This window comes from Nerophis lumbriciformis, linkage group LG19, assembly GCF_033978685.3.
Source record: "Nerophis lumbriciformis linkage group LG19, RoL_Nlum_v2.1, whole genome shotgun sequence".
Taxonomy (NCBI): Eukaryota; Metazoa; Chordata; class Actinopteri; order Syngnathiformes; family Syngnathidae; genus Nerophis; species Nerophis lumbriciformis.
This window is the reverse complement of record NC_084566.2, coordinates 19664710-19684563: the sequence shown is the minus strand read 5'-3', so window position 1 is coordinate 19684563 and position 19854 is coordinate 19664710. Positions and strand designations below refer to the sequence as shown.

General features: G+C 41.0%; 1 protein-coding gene across 2 annotated transcripts; it reads right to left on the bottom strand.

Annotated features, from left to right (window-relative positions):
• Positions 1–5501: 5501 nt before the first annotated feature.
• On the bottom strand, positions 5502–19761 carry cdk5 (cyclin dependent kinase 5). Of its 2 annotated transcripts, XM_061979376.2 has the most exons (12): positions 19605–19761; positions 19214–19302; positions 19073–19140; positions 18944–19004; positions 18816–18872; positions 16696–16791; positions 12891–12965; positions 8829–8925; positions 8383–8452; positions 7181–7241; positions 7043–7123; positions 5502–6977 (listed from the first exon to the last, which is right to left on the bottom strand). In XM_061979376.2, exons 1-12 carry the CDS (start codon positions 19639–19641, stop codon positions 6891–6893), a joined length of 879 nt encoding a protein of 292 aa, XP_061835360.1. In that variant the 5' UTR covers positions 19642–19761; the 3' UTR covers positions 5502–6890. The 2 variants fall into 2 exon arrangements, with proteins under 2 accessions (XP_061835360.1, XP_061835361.1); XM_061979377.2 differs by lacking the exon at positions 16696–16791.
• Between the last annotated feature and the right edge of the window lie 93 nt (positions 19762–19854).

Sequence of the window (19854 nt, the reverse complement as noted above, 5' to 3'; positions counted from 1 at the left end):
GTTAGATTACTAGTTACCGCCGATAGTAACGGCGTTACTTTGTAACGCGTTAGTCCCAACACTGCTGATATATCACTAAGCTTTGTTGTAAAAATTTCCTTCCGCGTCTGTCCCTGACACCCACATTTCAGGCTGGCCACTCTGGAAACACTCTGTGGAAACGCTCCCCACCCACACTGCTTGGTGCCTCGTCTGAGCTGCTGTGACTTACATGACCATAGTAACTAATTACATTACAATAGTAACTAGTATATCATGCAAAAGCACAGATTCCAACCATTGAAACACTTTGAATAGTTCAAGACTTACGGTCATTTCAAAAACATCACTGCACATCATAATGGCAGCTACAGTTTCCATCTTAAAGATCTAAAAAATATATATTTGGGAATGTCCGGCAAGCCAGATTGAAAAGCTTAACGGCCCGCATGTGGCCTTAATTTGCCCAGGTCTGACCTAAGGTAGGGACCATTCTTTCACTCTCTTTATGTATTCTTATCATCATCAGCCAGTATATTTCATTCACTTTGTTAGGTGCATCTGTGTTTTCAAGCCAAATCAACTGTATTATATACTGTAATACTCCATGTATTCAATAAATAAACTGAATGTGGACATTTTTAAAGCCATTTGCCAGCAAATAAAAAAAAAAAAAAAAAAAGTGATCTTGTCAAGAAGGAAATTTGCTTGAAATTGAAGCAGGGAATTTAATTATGAGGATGTTTTTTGTTTCATTCTGGAAGCTGTTGATGACAACAAATTCCATGTTTGGTCAGCAGGGAGAGAGTCGGCACATTTCTCACAGGTAAGACACACCTTATACCAGGGGTATCCAAACTACCTTTGGGTTGCGGGCCATTTGTTGGCCCGCAACCCATTGTCCCAAAAACGTTTGGAAAAATAAAACAGCATTAAGAAAACATTTTAATGCCAATAACTGATAATAACACACTGTCACCTACAAAAAAAACGGAGACACATTTTTGTCCTTAAATATACAGTATGTTTGTTTCTCATTATTTTTTTTATTTAACAAATGTATTGACTTTTCATTTTGTCGCCCTTGGTGGAAAGTTTGGACACCCCTGTTTTATACTAAAAAGACACCAATACGCCCTCTAGTGGCTGTAAGCAGTACATGCATAGTTATTGTGCAATATCATAGCTGGGTTTTATCAACAATATAATTTGAAAATAAAAATTGTAGTAATATAGCAAAAAAGTCTGAAGTTTTTACAGTTATTTACATATTTGTTCAATAGACATTCTGCGCCAATAACACTAGGCGTATCCAATTAAATAAACACCTTACCTCAAATAAAAGCCTCCTTTTCTCCCCTTTTACTGACACCAACATGAATCCTTGCACAACAATTTGCTTGATTTGCAGACTGTAAATCTGATGTTAGATTTCTTGTCAAATACATTTTTTCTTGGAGCTATGTGTCGACAAAATAGTTTTTTCCCGTAAAACGCTGACTTACTATCTATCACTGTGATATTCTTCCTGTAATATAGACTTTCTAAATATTATTTGAAATATTCATCTAAGATCGCAACTTTACAGTCGTAAAAAGATTGGGCGTATTCAGATGGTTTTGTAAAAAGTGCAACGTTTTTCTTGTTCAGATGTGGCATTTTAAAGCTGTAGTTGACCATCAAGTTTTAAAGAGAGTAAGAATTTTTTAATAGAACTCAAATTATTTCTCGTAAAAGTATGATTTTTTGAAAACTTTTTCTTGCAAATTACAATTTTATATTCATAAAAAGTTTTAAAGTTGATTGTTTTATTCTTTTCTTGTTAATTCACACAAAATTGCAATGTTTTAAAAAAATATATTTGTATAGTATATACAGTACTGACCAAAAGTTTTGACACCTCATTCAATGTGTTTTCTTTATTTTCATGACCATTGTAGATTGTCACTGAAGGCATTAAAACTGAATGAACACATGTGGAGTTATGTCCTTAACAAAAAAGGTGAAATAACTGAAAACATGTTTTATATTCTAGTTTCTTCAAAATAGCCACCCTTTGCTCTGATTACTGCTTTGCACACTCTTGGCATCTCGATGAGCTTCACGGGGTAGTCACCTGAAAGGGTTTTCCCTTCATAGGTGTCATAGTTTTGATGCCTTCAGTGACAATCTACAATGTAAATAGTCATGAAAATAAAGAAAATGCATTGAAATGAGAATGTGTGTCCAAACTTTTGGCCTGTACTGTACATGGTTGGTACTACCACAACATATTTCACTTGCTGGTCAGAGATGACATCTGTAAAGCTGAAATTTACAATTAAATAAAAAGAAGACAAATGTTTCCTTTAAATAAGGAATTCAGAATAAAGAAAACGAGGAAACATATTTACGTCCACTTTACTGAACACTGAATCTTATTGGCTGAAATGTACAGAAACAAAAATGTCCGTGATAACAAAAACTGTCCCGGCTTCTGCCAACAGAAGCAAACAAATGTTCTAACAAAAAGTGCAAAAAAGAAAAAAAAAGTTGAAAATGACAAACAGAAACTGTATCAAAGAAGTCTACAGCAGTCTTTTTGTCTGAAACTCCACAAAAACACATTTTTGTTGGGTTTTGTTTTTCATTATAACTTAATCCACACACATCAAAATATCTACACACAGCCTGCTAACAGTAGTATGAAAGATGCTTCACATTCCAGCAATAATAATAATAAATACATGCAACCATTTCTGCAAAACTAAAAAAACAAAATGGAAGATAGCTGCGCCAAATACCTTTTGTAGGCCTTCGTGGGAGAAGAAGTAGAAGCACTAATAATCGGTGCAAATGAAAGATGTCCCATTTCTTCTCTAAGAAGTATCACCGTGGTCCACAGTTTTATTCATAAAGTATTGGCCCGTTTGTGGAAAACCAGCTGTGATAATCTCAGGTGTTAAACTTCACACACGTCATGATGTCTGACTGTCAGGTAAAAAGTGTGCAAAGAATGTGGGGGAAACAATCCAATAAAATAGCTTATCGTGCCATTGTCAATATCTTTTTTTACCATCTTCAACACAGGCTGGCGAGCGGGACGAAAATACAAGTTTGTTGAATTGTATTGCTATATAAGAGAAGTTGGAACACAACGTGTGTATTCCCAGTGTTTTTCTGCTTGTTTTCCCTCCAAATGATCAATGCTGTTTAGGTTAAGCTGACATGTTCATGACATTAGCTCCCTCACCACCCAAGAACACACGTAAGTATTAATATTGTCACTATCTCGACCTGATTTGACAGCTGTTGCATTCCTTCAACATAGCCGCTCGCCCTCCATTACAAAAAAAGCTTTCACTGGATTTCATCAGCACAGACGGAAGGGCATCAAGCTCAGCCTTGATCAAAGATTGAAAACAGACAAAAGTTTTAGCTGAAAGAAACTAATACTTAAGTGACTAATTAAACCTGCTGCTCTTTTTCCTGCCCAAGGTACCAACTTCGCTGATAGCTGACATACTGCATTTCCTCAAATAGTGACCTCAACCAGCAGGTAGGGTCATTCACTTTATCAAGAAATATACCTCACTTTCACAACCACCACTTTCCCATACTTTCATTTATTTGTGGTAGCTCGCCACAGAAAAAATTGGTGTCTTTTTATTGTTTACCCGTAGATTTGGCATGATCTAGATCAAGGGTGTCAAACGTACGATCAGGCCCGCAAACAGGTTTTATCCGGCCCGCGAGTTGTGTTTGCGGAGTATACAAATGAGCTGAACTTTTTTAATGAAAGAAACTGATTTTCTAAATGTGTCCACTAGATGTCACAATAGCAATTCTGTTAGGCAAGTAAACTGTTTATACCGGGGCCAAGCAAGAGGTACACGGTAAAACGTGGCTACGGCTCCTCCCCCTTGACCCAAATGAAACGTCACCTGCTAAATCACAAAAATTATCCCCGGGCGCGGCCACCGCTGCTGCTCACTGCTGCCCTCACCTCCCAGGGTGTGATCAAGGGTGATGGGTCAAATGCAGAGGATAATTTCACCACACCTAGTGTGTGTGTGACAATCATTGGTACTTTTAACTTTAACTTTAAAATGTCTTTTGTCAAAATTGAGAAAAGTGAACACAAAGAGTAACTCAAGTCTCTGAATAGTTTCTACCTCCATTAGTATGGTTTGTTGAGTTAGTACAGTATTAATATGTGGAATTAACAAATGAGGTATTTGAGACCTACATTAGAAGACTTTGTATCTATTATTTATTTGGTTCAATCCCAAATAGGCTGTGACTTAAAGTCTTTGTAGATACACTGAGACAGTCTAAGGTCACTGTGTTCTTCATGGTGTTTTTGAAACTGCACCAATTTTTGCCTCACAATTTTCAGCTAACTTGAAGTGTTTTGTCAAGAAGATTATTTGGGAATTGTACTTTTTCACAATGTGCTTGTTCTATTTTTGGCCAAAGTAAAACAAAGAAAACAATCTGAAGTTGTCTTTATTTTTAGGTTCTTATGCCATGAATTTACCAGTCCGGCCCACTTGGGAATGGATTTTCTTCCATGTGGCCCCTGACCTAGAGTGAGTTTGACACCCCTGCTCTAGATCGTCTGTGCAGCTTTTTGTTCTAACTTACACATCTCATGCCCACATAGGGTCCTTCTTCTCCTGTTTTGTGTGCTAATATTACGCACGCTTCTCGTTTTCGTATCCTCACTACAGCCTGCATATCCGCAGGCTGAAGTGAGGCCCGAGTTGTGAATATAGGCGGGCTCATTACACTTTCCATATTTTGCTCGGTTGTGTGAGAAACGTGGAGTTCTACTTAACACTTGTAAATGTCATCAAAACACTTTAAATATGACAAGGCCGTATCAAACCAAGCAATTCAGACGCATACGTGTGTCACCATGGTGATGTAGTGTGTATGCACGCTACAACAGCGTCTTCTTCCGACTTGATGTAACTTTGTGTACTTGTTATCACATAACCAGCCAGATGTTAATTGTGATTTTAAGAATTGAACTGTTTGTGAAGCGCCAAGATGGGCTTATACAGCTCTTTGTGTGTTTTTGTGTGTGTGCGCGCGCAAGCAGTGTGAGTTTGATATTAACTGTCAAAAATATCAAATTAATTGATAGACACGACTTCATTAATGTATTTTCTGTTAAATAGCCCCAACACACCTTCTCAATCATTGAGTTTTCTTTATTTTCATGACTATTTACATTGTAGATTGTCACTGAAGGCATCAAAACTATGAATGAACACATGTGGAGTTATGTATGAACACATGTGGAGTTATGTATTTAACAAAAAAAGGTGAAATAACTGAAAACATGTTTTATATTCTAGTTTCTTCAAAATAGTCACCCTTTGCTCAGATTACTGCTTTGTACACTCTTGGCATTCTCTCAATGAGATTCAAGCACACCTGTGAAGTGAAAACCATTTCAGGTGACTACCTCTTGAAGCTCATCGAGAGAATGCCAAGAGTGTGCAAAGCAGTAATCAGAGCAAAGGGTGGCTATTTTGAAAAAACTAGAATATAAAACATGTTTTCAGTTAATTCACCTTTTTTTGTTAAGTACATAACTCCACATGTGTTCATTCATAGTTTTGATGCCATTTGACGACCCGCAGAGAACGAGCAAACTTAACACAGAAAGAATCCATGCCCCGACCTTCTCACTCTGAGTATAGTTTTAACCACTGCACCACTGTGCTGCCCACGTAAGAACGAAGGTATTGAAATCATCGAGGGACTACGCGGAAGGCCAGATTTGACACGGGAACGCCCACAATTAAGGCTTGCTCCAGCCTGAGTGCGCATCTTTGACTGAGGTCGAGAGGGAGAATCCACACAATCGCACAGCTGTTTTCACTTAAGCACATGGGAGAATATGGTCCTTCCCACAGCGGACTTGGTCGTGCATTATGAGGCATATGTTCATCAATATAGTGCTATATCACTCATAGCATTTTTAAAATCAGTGTACACTTGCATGACGCCCGGGAAATCATGAATTTTTTATTTAATTTTTTTCCATAATCGGCCGTGCGCTGCACAAAATGAAACACCTGTAAGTCAATAACTTATTTTGCTGTTGCTTAAAACGGTTTAACAACCTGAGATAATGTTGCACATTTCTTATGAAAAAAATACTCTCAGATTTAACCGCCCACATATAATCACAAAATTTTGCATCATGGCCAATTAGTATTCTAACGTGTATTGTAATATTTACAATGTATTATTAAATCAAAATCGTATTATTCATTGTAATGAAAATACATTTGTGCGACAGAGGCCATAACACTATATACAATATTTAATGTATGTGTGTGGGGAAAATTATTTTTATTATAAAAATGCTTTTGTGCAAATATAGGCCTCCCTCTTATCAAACATTTACCACTAAAAGATGCCTGCTACTCTCTGCAGGTGAGTAAATAAGTGCCCTGACCACTATATGAGGAAATACAGTAAAAACACTAAATTATTATACACCGATGTAATATTGTTCTGTCATGTTAATTAATTAGCCGACCCTCACTGTCCTTTCTCTTCCCTAAGTTTCCAAGGAAATAGACTAATGAGCATTTTTAATTGGGTTTCAAGAGACAATGACAAATGCTGCCTGGCAACAAACAAGCATGACTAGGAAATAGAAAATGAGCAGCTGTTGCTGTGCTACCTAGCGCGCTAAAACGTAATTACGGTTCTGAAGTTTTAGTTTGTTTATAAGCTCATCTTCAGCGTGGAAGAGTCGAGTCAGTACCGTGCAGTGGAAAAAGCAGCTTTGGACTCAATGAGACGTGTTTTTACTTGAGCAAAGAGGGCTTGGCTTGCTTCTGATGACCTGCTCATGTGACGGGAGAATTGATTGTGGCGGTCGAGCGGGAAGGGCTGCCAGGGATTTAGGGAGGGCAGAAGTCTGGAAAGTAAGGGTGCTGCAAGGCTTCTTCTGCAGAGATCCTCTGGACCGGGTTACATTTCAGAAGGTTCTGCAAAACAAAGATGTTTAAGTAAGAAGATGCCTCTTAATGTTAGTCATAAAAGGTGAGCATACCTGGAGGAGATCTCGACCTGTACTACTCAGCTTGGGCACCACGTTGACCAGTGAGGTGGTAGCCGGATACAAAGGATATGGCTGCAAAAATAGGAAGTAAGTCCCCACACAATAAAAACACAAACGTCAATATTTGACCTTGTAATCTGGGAGCTTGGTCATCGTCTGCCACTGTTCTTCTGTCGGCGTTCCCAACAACGTGGCAGCCAGTTAAAGATTACAACCTAGCCAAACTACAAAACCCAAAACCAGTGAAGTTGGCACATTGTGTAAATTGTAAATAAAAACAGAATACAATGATTTGCAAATCCTTTTCAACCTATATTCAATTGAATAGACTGCAAAGACAAGATACTGGAAAACTTTATTTTTTGCAAATATTAGCTCATTTGGAATTTGATGCTTGCAAAATGTTTCAAAAAAGATGGCTCAAGTGGTAAAACAGACTGATAAAGTTGAGGAATGCTCATCAAACACTTATTTGGAACATCCCACAGGTGAACAGGCTAATTGGGAACAGAAGGGTGCCATGATTGGGTATAAAAGCAGCTTCCATGAAATGCTCAGTCATTCACAAACAAGGATCCGGATTGTGTCTAGGTGGAAAGTTCAAAAGCCAGCATCTGTGATGGTATGGGGGTGTATTAGTGCCCAAGGCATGGGTAACTTACACATCTGTGAAGGCACCATTAATGCTGAAAGGTACATACAGGTTTTGGAGCAACATATGTTGCCATTCAAGCAACGTTATCATGGACGCCCCTGCTTATTTCAGCAAGACAATGCCAAGCCACGTGTTACAACAGCGTGGCTTCATAGTAAAAGAGTGCGGGTACTAGACTGGCCTGCCTGTAGTCCAGACCTGTCTCCCATTGAAAATGTGTGGCGATATATGAAGCCTAAAATACCACAAAAGAGACCCTGGACTCTTGAACAACTTAAGCTGTACATCAAGCAAGAATGGGAAAGAATTCCACCTGAAAAGCTTCAAAAATTGGTCTCCTTGGTTCCCTAACATTTACTGAGCGTTGTTAAAAGGAAAGGTCATGTAACACAGTGGTAAAAATGCCCCTGAGCCAACTTTTTTGCAATGTGTTGCTGCTATTAAATTCTAAGTTAATGATTATTTGCAAAAAAAAATTAAGTTTCTCAGTTAGAACATTAAATATCTTGTATTTGCAGTCCATTCAATTGAATATACGTTGAAAAGGATTTGCAAATCATTGTATTCTGTTTTTTTTTACGAATTACACAACGTGCCAACTTCGCTGGTTTTGGGTTTTGTATTATCACTGATATGACAGTCTTTCAACGCACGCACGCGCACACACAAAGGATATCTGAAGATTCTTTTTAACTGGTCATCCACGTCGTTACCAGGAAATAAAGGCCTTCCAGCATTTGCCAGCTCTGAATAGAAACACAATCAAGAATGGCATCTTTTTCATAAGAATAATGCTCCGTTTTGATTGACACGCATTTAACAATATCTTGTCTAAACCACTGCTGGGAAATGCAGGGCTGTAGACAACCACAGTGTAACCCAATGGTCATCATTATCTGCATTTCTACCCATGTTGGCACAGAAGTTTAATGGAAAATGTTCATAAATGTGTTCATTTGTACTGTTCTAAACACAAATTACGTGAGCCTAATAAAGTGGTAAATTCACATCTCTGATTAGTGTCAATCCAAATTGAGCATTTGTAGTGCTGTAAAGGCAGGATTGCATACAGCTCTTGTATTGCAGTGAGTACAGCAAGTGTTTCTGTAATGAGAAGCCTACCTGCAAAAATGCATCCGGCAGACCACATGTCAATAGAGGTAGAATAGAGTTTAGCACCAAAGAGCACATCTGGGGGTCGGTACCACAATGTCACCACCTGCATAGATCATGCAAAAATACTACCATGTTGCTTTTGTTTGAAATCAGATCAATCATACGAACTAGGTTCCAGTGGAGTCTCTCCTTTTACGCATGCAGCAGCAGTACAGCCATGAGCATCAAGTGCCGCTCATTACAACCGCCTGCAGTCAGGTGGAGAGGCTTTGACATTTCACTGACAGCAAGTGTGCTCAAGTGCAAAAAAAGCTTTCATTTTCACAGCCAGTAAAAGGAGCTTGAAAGTTTTGCTTTTCAAACAGCGAAACATGGGACAACAAGAGAGTTCTTCATTTACAAACATATTAAATAAAATCTAAACATACAGTAGAAATGGAACACCTGATTCCATTTAATTCTTGGGGTGACTATTCAATTCAGAATTGATTCAACACGATTCTTGATTCAAACTGCTGCTCGCAATATATTATTTGGTATAAAAACAACTAAAAAACCTTTTCAAAACAGGTTACAAAAGTTCCTCTTGGCTGCTGGCATATGCGCACAGATGGTCTGACAAACGTCTTTTATAAAATCTATTAAAAAAAACTAAATTATTAATTTAAAGATTTTTTAAAATTATGAATTGATTTAGGATTGAAATAAATAATCGCGATTCAGATGTGAATAAATTTTTTTGAGCACCAATATTTTGGTTGGCAAAACAAATATTACAAATTATTATTGGAACAGTCAACATTTTTGTTGAATGAGGTGAAAGAAAATTGTGCCCAAACTAACATACAGTATGTGTCTTGACGTGTTCAATTTAAATTTATATTCAAAGGTCTTGTCGATTACTGCTGTTATCGTGTCTTTTACGGAAATTACTTTCTTCAGGCTTCTGATTGGCTAGAATTAACGCCGAGTAGAGGCTGTTGAGAGATGTGTTGCTTTGCTGGGTAAAATAAGGAATCTCCTCATTTTATAAAAGAAAAAACAGTTATTTTTAATAAAAGATAACTTTTTTTAACCTGAAAAATAAAAATGTTTTCCGATATATTTTTTATTAAAAAAAATGTACGATACGTGCTTTTATCAATGCGTTTTTGTGTAAATATGTTTTACATTGAAATAAGGGACAAGCGGTATAAAATAGATGGATACAATTGATGCTTTTTGCTTGAATTACAAATGTAAGCCAATAGTAAGGATGTGTCAATCGATTGACCACCAATCGGTAAAAGTTTGTGATTGCCATTGCCCATTAATGCCTTTCAATGCTGATCCTCTCTGGCTAATACTGTATCATAAATTCTGGACCATAAGCAACTACTTTTTTCCTACGCTTTGACCCCGGCTTAAAAAACGGTGGGGCTAATTTATGGATTTTTCTTCCCTGAAGGACATAACGGAAATAGTTTTCATAAACCACATGCAAAGACATTGAATGTTTGTGCTATGATGCCATCTGTTGGAGGAGTTTGTTCACTGCCGGTGCTGCTTGGCGAACGTCTACAGTGTTTCCTGCTGTTTAAAATTTTAAACCAGAAGTACAAGTGCCGTTCCGTCTTCTAATTGTCTATAGCGTTTCTACTCGTATGGATTATTCAATTATCACTCCAAGCAACGTTTGTAAATGTTACAATATAACTAAAACAATTCATACTTAATAATCCGTCCCATGTGTGATTTCTGTAGGAATGTTTTCATGCATATTTGTACGTGCTACTATAATGTAATGAAGTAAGCGTCGTTAGCATTTGCTAATATGCTAACACATTTTTTGAGTGTCTGTGTTAGTGTTATTAACTTAAAATGGCATTATTTTTGTATTGTTCCAGTTTCACAAATTCCTCAGTAAATTCACCAAGACATCATCATGGAGTTATTAAGTTTGTTTAGCTGATTGGAGAGTTAGCTTCCGCAGCTCGTGGGTCTATGACGATGACGCCTGCTTTGTTTGATCAGCCGTTTACTGCCGTGTTACAAGCACCGTTTGGAAACAATTCATGTATGTAAATAATCATTTACAAAATATTTTTGTGTAAATAACTCATTTGACAACATATATATCTGCGGCTTATAGTCCGGTGCGGAAAATATATGTAAACCTATTTTTTTCTTTCAAAATTTAGTGGGTGATGCTTACATACCGGTGCGCTTTATAGTCGGGAAAATATGGTATTTATTTTTAGTCCCCCGGCTGACGAGCGAGCAGCTAACTCTGAAGCTCTATACACGGTTTGGAGCTGCTCCCCAAAGTTAATAATAATCACCGCCATTACGGCAAAAAAAAACATAATTTCTTAATATCTTAAGTATCATTATCAAGTTTCATTATGAAGTATTAGGACGAGGCTAAACAAGGCGAAAATTACACAGCAAGAGCAAGCAGGAGCAGGCAGACAGGTAGCTAAGCACAAACAACAGTAGAAATAAGTGCTGACTAAAGTTTAAGAAGTGTAGATGGAACCACGCTACAGCGGAAAATAACTAACAGAAAATTAACAAGTACAATAATAATATAGCTTAGAGAGAACATAATATAACAACTTGTTGGTGTGTCAGCATTGTCAAAGACAGTACAGGACACAAAAGAGCAGGGCAGATCCATCCATAAATTGGTGGTGTTGATACCAAGGAGAGTATCAGTATATGATCAATACTGGGTCGATTTGATCGATATTTCTATTTGATCAAAATCTTCTTTTGTTGTTTTTGTTAATGTTTACACACATGGGGAATAGATCAATAGACACAGGAGGACTTTCAAGGCAAAAAAGGACTTAAATGAGTAGTAGATGGTAGTTTTTGGATTTTGTTTAGTTATTCTGTACTATTGACTTTGTTTTGATCAAACAATTGTGTGTAATAAAATAGAATAAGGGAACTACTTTAAGGTGCCGTTTGCAACTTCCTCACACAAACATTTTTCAAAGCAAAAAATATAACAAGAACACCACCGACTAGCTTATGTTACCATTAGTGGTTTAACAGAACACAACTGTCTATATTTTTCAGGATTACAAAGTTTATGTAATAACATTTTTTACCAGCCCGAATAAAATGTATTGGTATATGGCAGTCCTTCACCCGGTCTCCTCAACACGTATGCGCAGGGAGAACGTGCACACATACAAAAGCAGTCCAAGAGAAGCAACGATCACTTTGCAGTCATGTTTTTGTTATTATACCATAGAATATACACTCAATGACAGCTAAAGCTAGCTATCCAAATTGCTATTATTAGCTAACAACACCTAAAGCTAATGTGCGTGCATGTGTTATGTGTGTATGTAGTTGCGTCATTACATAGGAGAAGCCGTAAGAGGGCGGAATATACTGTGTAAAAATAAATTGGAAAGTTGGCGCCCTCTAGGCATCTGTGTAAATATTGCAAACAGCCCCTTTAAAAGATTGTGGTGGTATTGTTCAACTGTCAATAGCACTCACCATAATTACATTGAAAAATGTACAGATAATCCATGTCATCAGTATTGGTATCGGCCGATCTCATTAATGGATGATTGGTATTGGAATTGGCAGCATAAATCCCTGATGGGAACATCCCTCATTATTTGCAAGTGTAGGATAATCATGATATAACTTTTTAAAATGACATCATTGCCTGAACCTTTCAAACTGTTTCCTTTTACTTTCTATATATTACATCTTCCGATTGCTCGTGTGACACGGGGTCAAGTTCTGCCCCTCCAGCACCAACACCACCGCCATCATCATCATCATCTCACGAGACTGCCTTGCTGCCCCATGAGGTCATTGAACCACCAGGACGACAATGTTTAAAACCGGCCTGCCATTTCTTCATCATGTCAGCCGCGCCACCAAAACAGAAGCTTCAGGCCGGAAATAAAAGGCAGGTAATAGTGGCTTTCTGATGGATGCCATAACTCAATTCATCACAACAGCACATTTCAAATCCTTCAATGGTTCCAAAGGGCGACGCATTTTAAAACTTGAGCTGGTTGGTTAGTGATTGACGTGTACATGCTGCACATTTACCTCAGCAGAGTAACACCTCACAGGAATGCCAAAAGCTCGCGCTAACCCAAAGTCAGCCAGCTTCAGCTCGCCGTTCTGTCAACACAAAAAAGATGATTCAACATATATATATATACACACACATATACACATACACACACACACATATAAATATGAATAAATTGTTTGGCGAACCTCTGAATCGATCTATATTTAGTATGGATAAATCGATGTCTGGTTGGAAAGTCATGAATTGGGTGATTGGAGCTCTGCTACAAAAATAGCCGCTGTAATCTTCTGAGACTTCTATGACGACGTAATACAAGAGTAAGGTTCTCGTTTGCAACTGACAGCAACATGGCAGACAGCACCATGTTTACAAACAATGCACCCCTGAATATTTAAAAAAAAATGCACTATTTTTTGGAATTTTGCCTATGGTTCACAGTCATGAAAGACTTGACTACGGATAGATTTTTTTTAATGCATTCTAAATATTAAATAAATGCAATCAAAGGTTGGCTTAAAGCGGAGCCAATGGGAGGTCGTCTATTTCGCCCATAAAATCCAATAAATAACCATCCAAAAAGCGCCAACAATACTCCATTTACATTTTGTGACTTGAATATGAATGTAGCCCATGTGAGCAACATCAGACGTGCACACTGTGGCTACACCAGCAGTACACTTGTCCCAAACCTGACTAAATAACAAGTTCAATCTCCATCCATCCATCCATTTTCTACCGCTTGTCCCTTTTTTTTTTACTAATGTTTTGGTGATGTGTTTATGGCCGACAATAAAGAGTTTTGCTCAGTAAAGTGATCGATGGAATTCATGTCCTCAAATCGTCTCGACAGACGTTACAATATTTGAACAATGATGACGAAAACTGTTTTCTCTGTCGTGTCCGTGTCGTGTCGAAAATTGTTATGCGCTTATTTTTTTATTTGATTTTGTGCGTGGCATAGATTTGCCGTGTGCAGAGGACGCTTGAGCAGTGCGCAATTGCACAGGCGCGCACCTTAGCGGGAACGTTGATTGTGATGCATTTTTTAAATTAATGTGCGGAGTATGCTTAAAATTCTCATCCATCCATCCATCCATCTTCTTCCGCTTATCCGAGGTCGGGTCGCGGGGGCAGCAGCCTAAGCAGGGAAGCCCAGACTTCCCTCTCCCCAGCCACTTCGTCCAGCTCTTCCTGTGGGACCCCGAGGCGTTCCCAGGCCAGCCGAGAGACATAGTCTTCCCAACGTGTCCTGGGTCTTCCCCGCGGCCTCCTACCGGTCGGACGTGCCCTAAACACCTCCCTAGGGAGGCGTTCGGGTGGCATCCTAACCAGATGCCCGAACCACCTCATCTGGCTCCTCTCGATGTGGAGGAGCAGCGGCTTTACTTTGAGCTCCTCCCGGATGGCAGAGCTTCTCACCCTATCTCTAAGGGAGAGCCCCGCCACCCGGCGGAGGAAACTCATTTCGGCCGCTTGTACCCGTGATCTTGTCCTTTCGGTCATAACCCAAAGCTCATGACCATAGGTGAGGATGGGAACGTAGATCGACCGGTAAATTGAGAGCTTTGCCTTCCGGCTCAGCTCCTTCTTCACCACAACGGATCGATACAGCGTCCGCATTACTGAAGACGCCGCACCAATCCGCCTGTCGATCTCACGATCCACTCTTCCCTCACTCGTGAACAAGACTCCGAGGTACTTGAACTCCTCCACTTGGGGCAAGATCTCCTCCCCAACCCGGAGATGGCACTCCACCCTTTTCCGGGCGAGAACCATGGACTCGGACTTGGAGGTGCTGATTCTCATCCCAGTCGCTTCACACTCAGCTGCGAACCGATCCAGTGAGAGCTGAAGATCCTGGCCAGATGAAGCCATCAGGACCACATCATCTGCAAAAAGCAGAGACCTAATCCTGCAGCCACCAAACCAGATCCCCTCAACGCCTTGACTGCGCCTAGAAATTCTGTCCATAAAAGTTATGAACAGAATCGGTGACAAAGGGCAGCCATGGCGGAGTCCAACCCTCACTGGAAACATGTCCGACTTACTACCGGCAATGCGGACCAGGCTCTGGCACTGATCATACAGGGAGCGGACTGCCACAATCAGACAGTCCGATACCCCGTACTCTCTGAGCACTCCCCACAGGACTTCCCGAGGGACACGGTCGAATGCCTTCTCCAAGTCTACAAAACACATGTAGACTGGTTGGGCAAACTCCCATGCACCCTCAAGGACCCTGCGGAGAGTATAGAGCTGGTCCACAGTTCCACGACCAGGACGAAAACCACACTGTTCCTCCTGAATCCGAGGTTCGACTATCCGGCGTAGCCTCCTCTCCAGTACACCTGAATAGACCTTACCGGGAAGGCTGAGGAGTGTGATCCCACGATAGTTAGAACACACCCTCCGGTTCCCCTTCTTAAAGAGAGGAACCACCACCCCGGTCTGCCAATCCAGTGGCACCGCCCCCGATGTCCACGCGATGCTGCAGAGTCTTGTCAACCAAGACAGCCCCACAGCATCCAGAGCCTTAAGGAACTCCGGGCGGATCTCATCTACCCCCGGGGCCTTGCCACCGAGGAGCTTTTTAACTACCTCAGCAACCTCAGCCCCAGAAATAGGAGAACCCACCACAGACTCCCCAGGCACTGCTTCCTTAAAGGAAGACGTGTTGGTGGGATTGAGGAGGTCTTCGAAGTATTCCCTCCACCGATCCACAACATCCGCAGTCGAGGTCAGCAGAACACCATCCTCGCCATACACGGTGTTGATAGTGCACTGCTTCCCCTTCCTGAGGCGGCGGATGGTGGTCCAGAATTGCTTCGAAGCCGTCCGGAAGTCGTTTTCCATGGCCTCACCGAACTCCTCCCATGTCCGGGTTTTTACCTCTGCGACCGCTGAAGCCGCACACCGCTTGGCCTGTCGGTACTTGTCCGCTGCCTCAGGAGTCCTATGAGCCAAAAGAACCCGATAGGACTCCTTCTTCAGCTTGACGGCATCCCTCACCGCCGGTGTCCACCAACGGGTTCTAGGATTACCGCCACGACAAGCACCAACTACCTTGCGGCCACAGCTCCAATCAGCCGCCTCGACAATAGAGGCGCGGAACATGGTCCATTCGGACTCAATGTCCAGCACCTCCCTCGTGACATGTTCAAAGTTCTTCCGGAGGTGGGAATTGAAACTCTCTCTGACAGGAGACTCTGCCAGACGTTCCCAGCAAACCCTCACAATGCGTTTGGGCCTGCCAGGTCTGTCCGGCATCCTCCCCCACCATCGCAGCCAACTCACCACCAGGTGGTGATCGGTAGAAAGCTCCGCCCCTCTCTTCACCCGAGTGTCCAAAACATGAGGCCGCAAATCCGATGACACAACTACAAAGTCGATCATGGAACTGCGGCCTAGGGTGTCCTGGTGCCAAGTGCACATATGGACACCCTTATGTTTGAACATGGTGTTCGTTATGCACAATCTGTGACCTAAATAATAAATGTTAATATAAATGTGCCTGTTACTACATTACATATATGCTTACATCATGTATAAGGTGTTTTCAGATGTTTTTTAAGGGCTTCATAGGCAGAATAGAGCGGCTCCCAGAGGCTCATTGTAAGTGGACCTTTGATCGCATTTATTTAATATTTAGAATGCATTAAAAAAAAAACATCCGTCATCATGTCTCTCTTAATGATTGTGAGCGATAAACAAAATTCCCCAAAAAATGCAGTTCTCCTTAAATACCGTGATAATACCACACCTTTCCATACCGTTACATCCCTGTTATACCATCATGATATTTTCCCCAATTCTCACTCTGTTGATGAGAAGATTCTGCGGCTTCAGATCTCTGTGAAGAACATTCCGACTGTGACAGAAAGCGAGTCCTTTCAACAGCTGGGACATGAACGACTGCAAAGAGGAAGACAAAAGGCTTTTTTTTAGCAACTTTAGATACATTCATATTGAAAAGATTATAATTTCCCTGAGTCAGTTTTGCTCACGCACATCTATCTTCTTCTTCACTTTCTTCCTGACGCGACCATTTATTTTTTTATTTCCGCAAACGTTCAGTTCTCGGAAACACTGAGCTCAAGCACACGGCCACTTTCCATATAATTTGCAAATTTATAAGGGGGCGTGGCCTGGTTGTGCCAAGCCACTCACATGCCATCCATCCATCCATCCATCTTCTTCCGCTTATCCGAGGTCGGGTCGCGGGGGCAGCAGCCTAAGCAGGGAAGCCCAGACTTCCCTCTCCCCAGCCACTTCGTCCAGCTCCTCCCGGGGGATCCCGAGGCGTTCCCAGGCCAGCCGGGAGACATAGTCTTCCCAACGTGTCCTGGGTCTTCCCCGTGGCCTCCTACCGGTCGGACGTGCCCTAAACACCTCCCGAGGGAGGCGATCGGGTGGCATCCTGACCAGATGCCCGAACCACCTCATCTGGCTCCTCTCGATGTGGAGGAGCAGCGCCTTTACTTTGAGCTCCCCGCGGATGACAGAGCTTCTCACCCTATCTCTAAGGGAGAGCCCTGCCACCCGGCGGAGGAAACTCATTTTGGGTGCTTGTACCCGTGATCTTGTCCTTTCGGTCATAACCCAAAGCTCATGACCATAGGTGAGGATGGGAACGTAGATCGACCGGTAAATTGAGAGCTTTGCCTTCCGGCTCAGCTCCTTCTTCACCACAACGGATCGATACAGCGTCCGTATTACTGAAGATGCCGCACCGATCCGCCTGTCGATCTCACGATCCACTCTTCCCTCACTCGTGAACAAGACTCCGAGGTACTTGAACTCCTCCACTTGGGGCAGGGTCTCCTCCCCAACCCGGAGATGGCACTCCACCCTTTTCCGGGCGAGAACCATGGACTCGGACTTGGAGGTGCTGATTCTCATCCCAGTCGCTTCACACTCAGCTGCGAACCGATCCAGCGAGAGCTGAAGATCCTGGCCAAATGAAGCCATCAGGACCACATCATCTGCAAAAAGCAGAGACCTAATCCTGCAGCCACCAAACCGGATCCCCTCAACGCCTTGACTGCGCCTAGAAATTCTGTCCATAAAAGTTATGAACAGAATCGGTGACAAAGGTGCCACTCACATGCCTGCTGAGGATATCAAGTTAATTGCGATGTAACAAACAAAAGTACTTGGATTTGTGCGTGCAAACACTTTAATTCATCCCAATTTTTTCTAGCGCAAGTTGTTTTATGGATTTGATTGTACGTCCATTTTTAGTAGGAAAGCCACACAACTCTCTTTACATGAGGCCCCAGATAGAATATTATTTGTCACTTCCCTACTTCATCGGTTTGATTGATTGATTGAAACTTTTATTAGTAGATTGCACAGTGCAGTACATATTCCGTACAATTGACCACTAAATGGTAACACCCGAATAAGTTTTTCAACTTGTTTACAGATATATACTATCAGATATATACTATCATCATAATACAGTCATCACACAAGATAATCATCAGAGTATATACATAGAATTATTTACATTATTTACAATCCGGGGTGTGGGATGTGGAGGGCGGGGGTTAGGTTTGGTTGATATCAACACTTCAGTCATCAACTGCATAGTGAATTTAGCGTCATCATCATCCTTAGATATCTTTGCTGGTGAGTACCGAGACAGATTTTATCATATTTGTATTTTATTACTGTATTTTCTGTACATAGGACATATGATTAAAACATTTTGGAATAAGTTGGAATGCATGTAGTTATAAACACTAGTCTGGAGCCACACTCAGTCAAGGAGGGCGGGGGGACGCAGCTCATTAGCATTAAAGCTACAGACACACAAAAATGCACAAATCCTAGTGGCGATTTCCAGCATACTTTCAGTACACTATTGTGGAAACTCTTATTAAATTGTTCATAAATTGCATAATGTAAAACCTATATAAAATTGTATCTCTCACCTTTACTGTTTCAGGGTCTAAATCCCCATTGCAGCTGTCAAAGTATTTCTTCAAATCCTGTTGTTTGGAAAGGTAAATATAAACTTTAATATGCATAAGTGATGCAGAAAGTGATGAGATAGTCTTACCTGGTCACAATATTCAAACACCAACGTTAACTTCTTGTCACTGTGCAAAACGTCATGTAGTCTGCAAAGGGCAAAGCCAAGTATTTTAACGACTCGCTATAAAACTAATAGTAATACTAACCAACTGACCTGACAATGTTTTTATGTTTGAGCTCCTTGAGCAGACATATTTCTCTCAGGGCAGAGCTTGGCACGCCCTGCAGGGACAGTCATTAGCAATGCTAACTTCTAGCAAATGCGGACACAGATCTTTTAATTCAACACACACACCTCGTCATCGTCGTCCAAACGGACTCTTTTTAGAGCCACGATTTCATGTGTTTCTCTGTTTTTAGCCTTGAAAACGGTCCCATATGTACCTGCGGAATTGTTCCAGAATATTTAGCTGAGATTGAATGGCATAGCTACTAGCATGCTAGCTAGCTACATAATCTCTCTAAAAATGTCAAATATACACCAGCACAAATTATTTACTGCCACATGCGCATAACATCCCAAGTTATCTTTATATGATGAAATATGCTATTACAGTTTGATACTCTGGTACATGACGTTATCCATGTCATTTTATACAGGAGCTAACGTCAGCTAGCCGCACACCAACACCGATGCTGTATATGGCTAAACCATGCAAGCTAATATTAGCGACTATTTTACTTACCTTCTCCGATTTTTTCGAGCTTTTCATATTTCTGCATGTTTACCCTGTTGAGCCCGCAGACACCCAAAAGCTAAGCCCCAAACGGTGCAGGGGGAGGGGGGTTATGTTGTTAGCAGTTAGCTTGACGCTAGCACTTGCTGCTCTATTGTTACATTTGCCCGCCCCCCACAGGATAAACCATGTATTACACCCATGTTATTGTGTGACATGCAGACATATAATTGACAACTTAAAAAAACAGCACAATCTC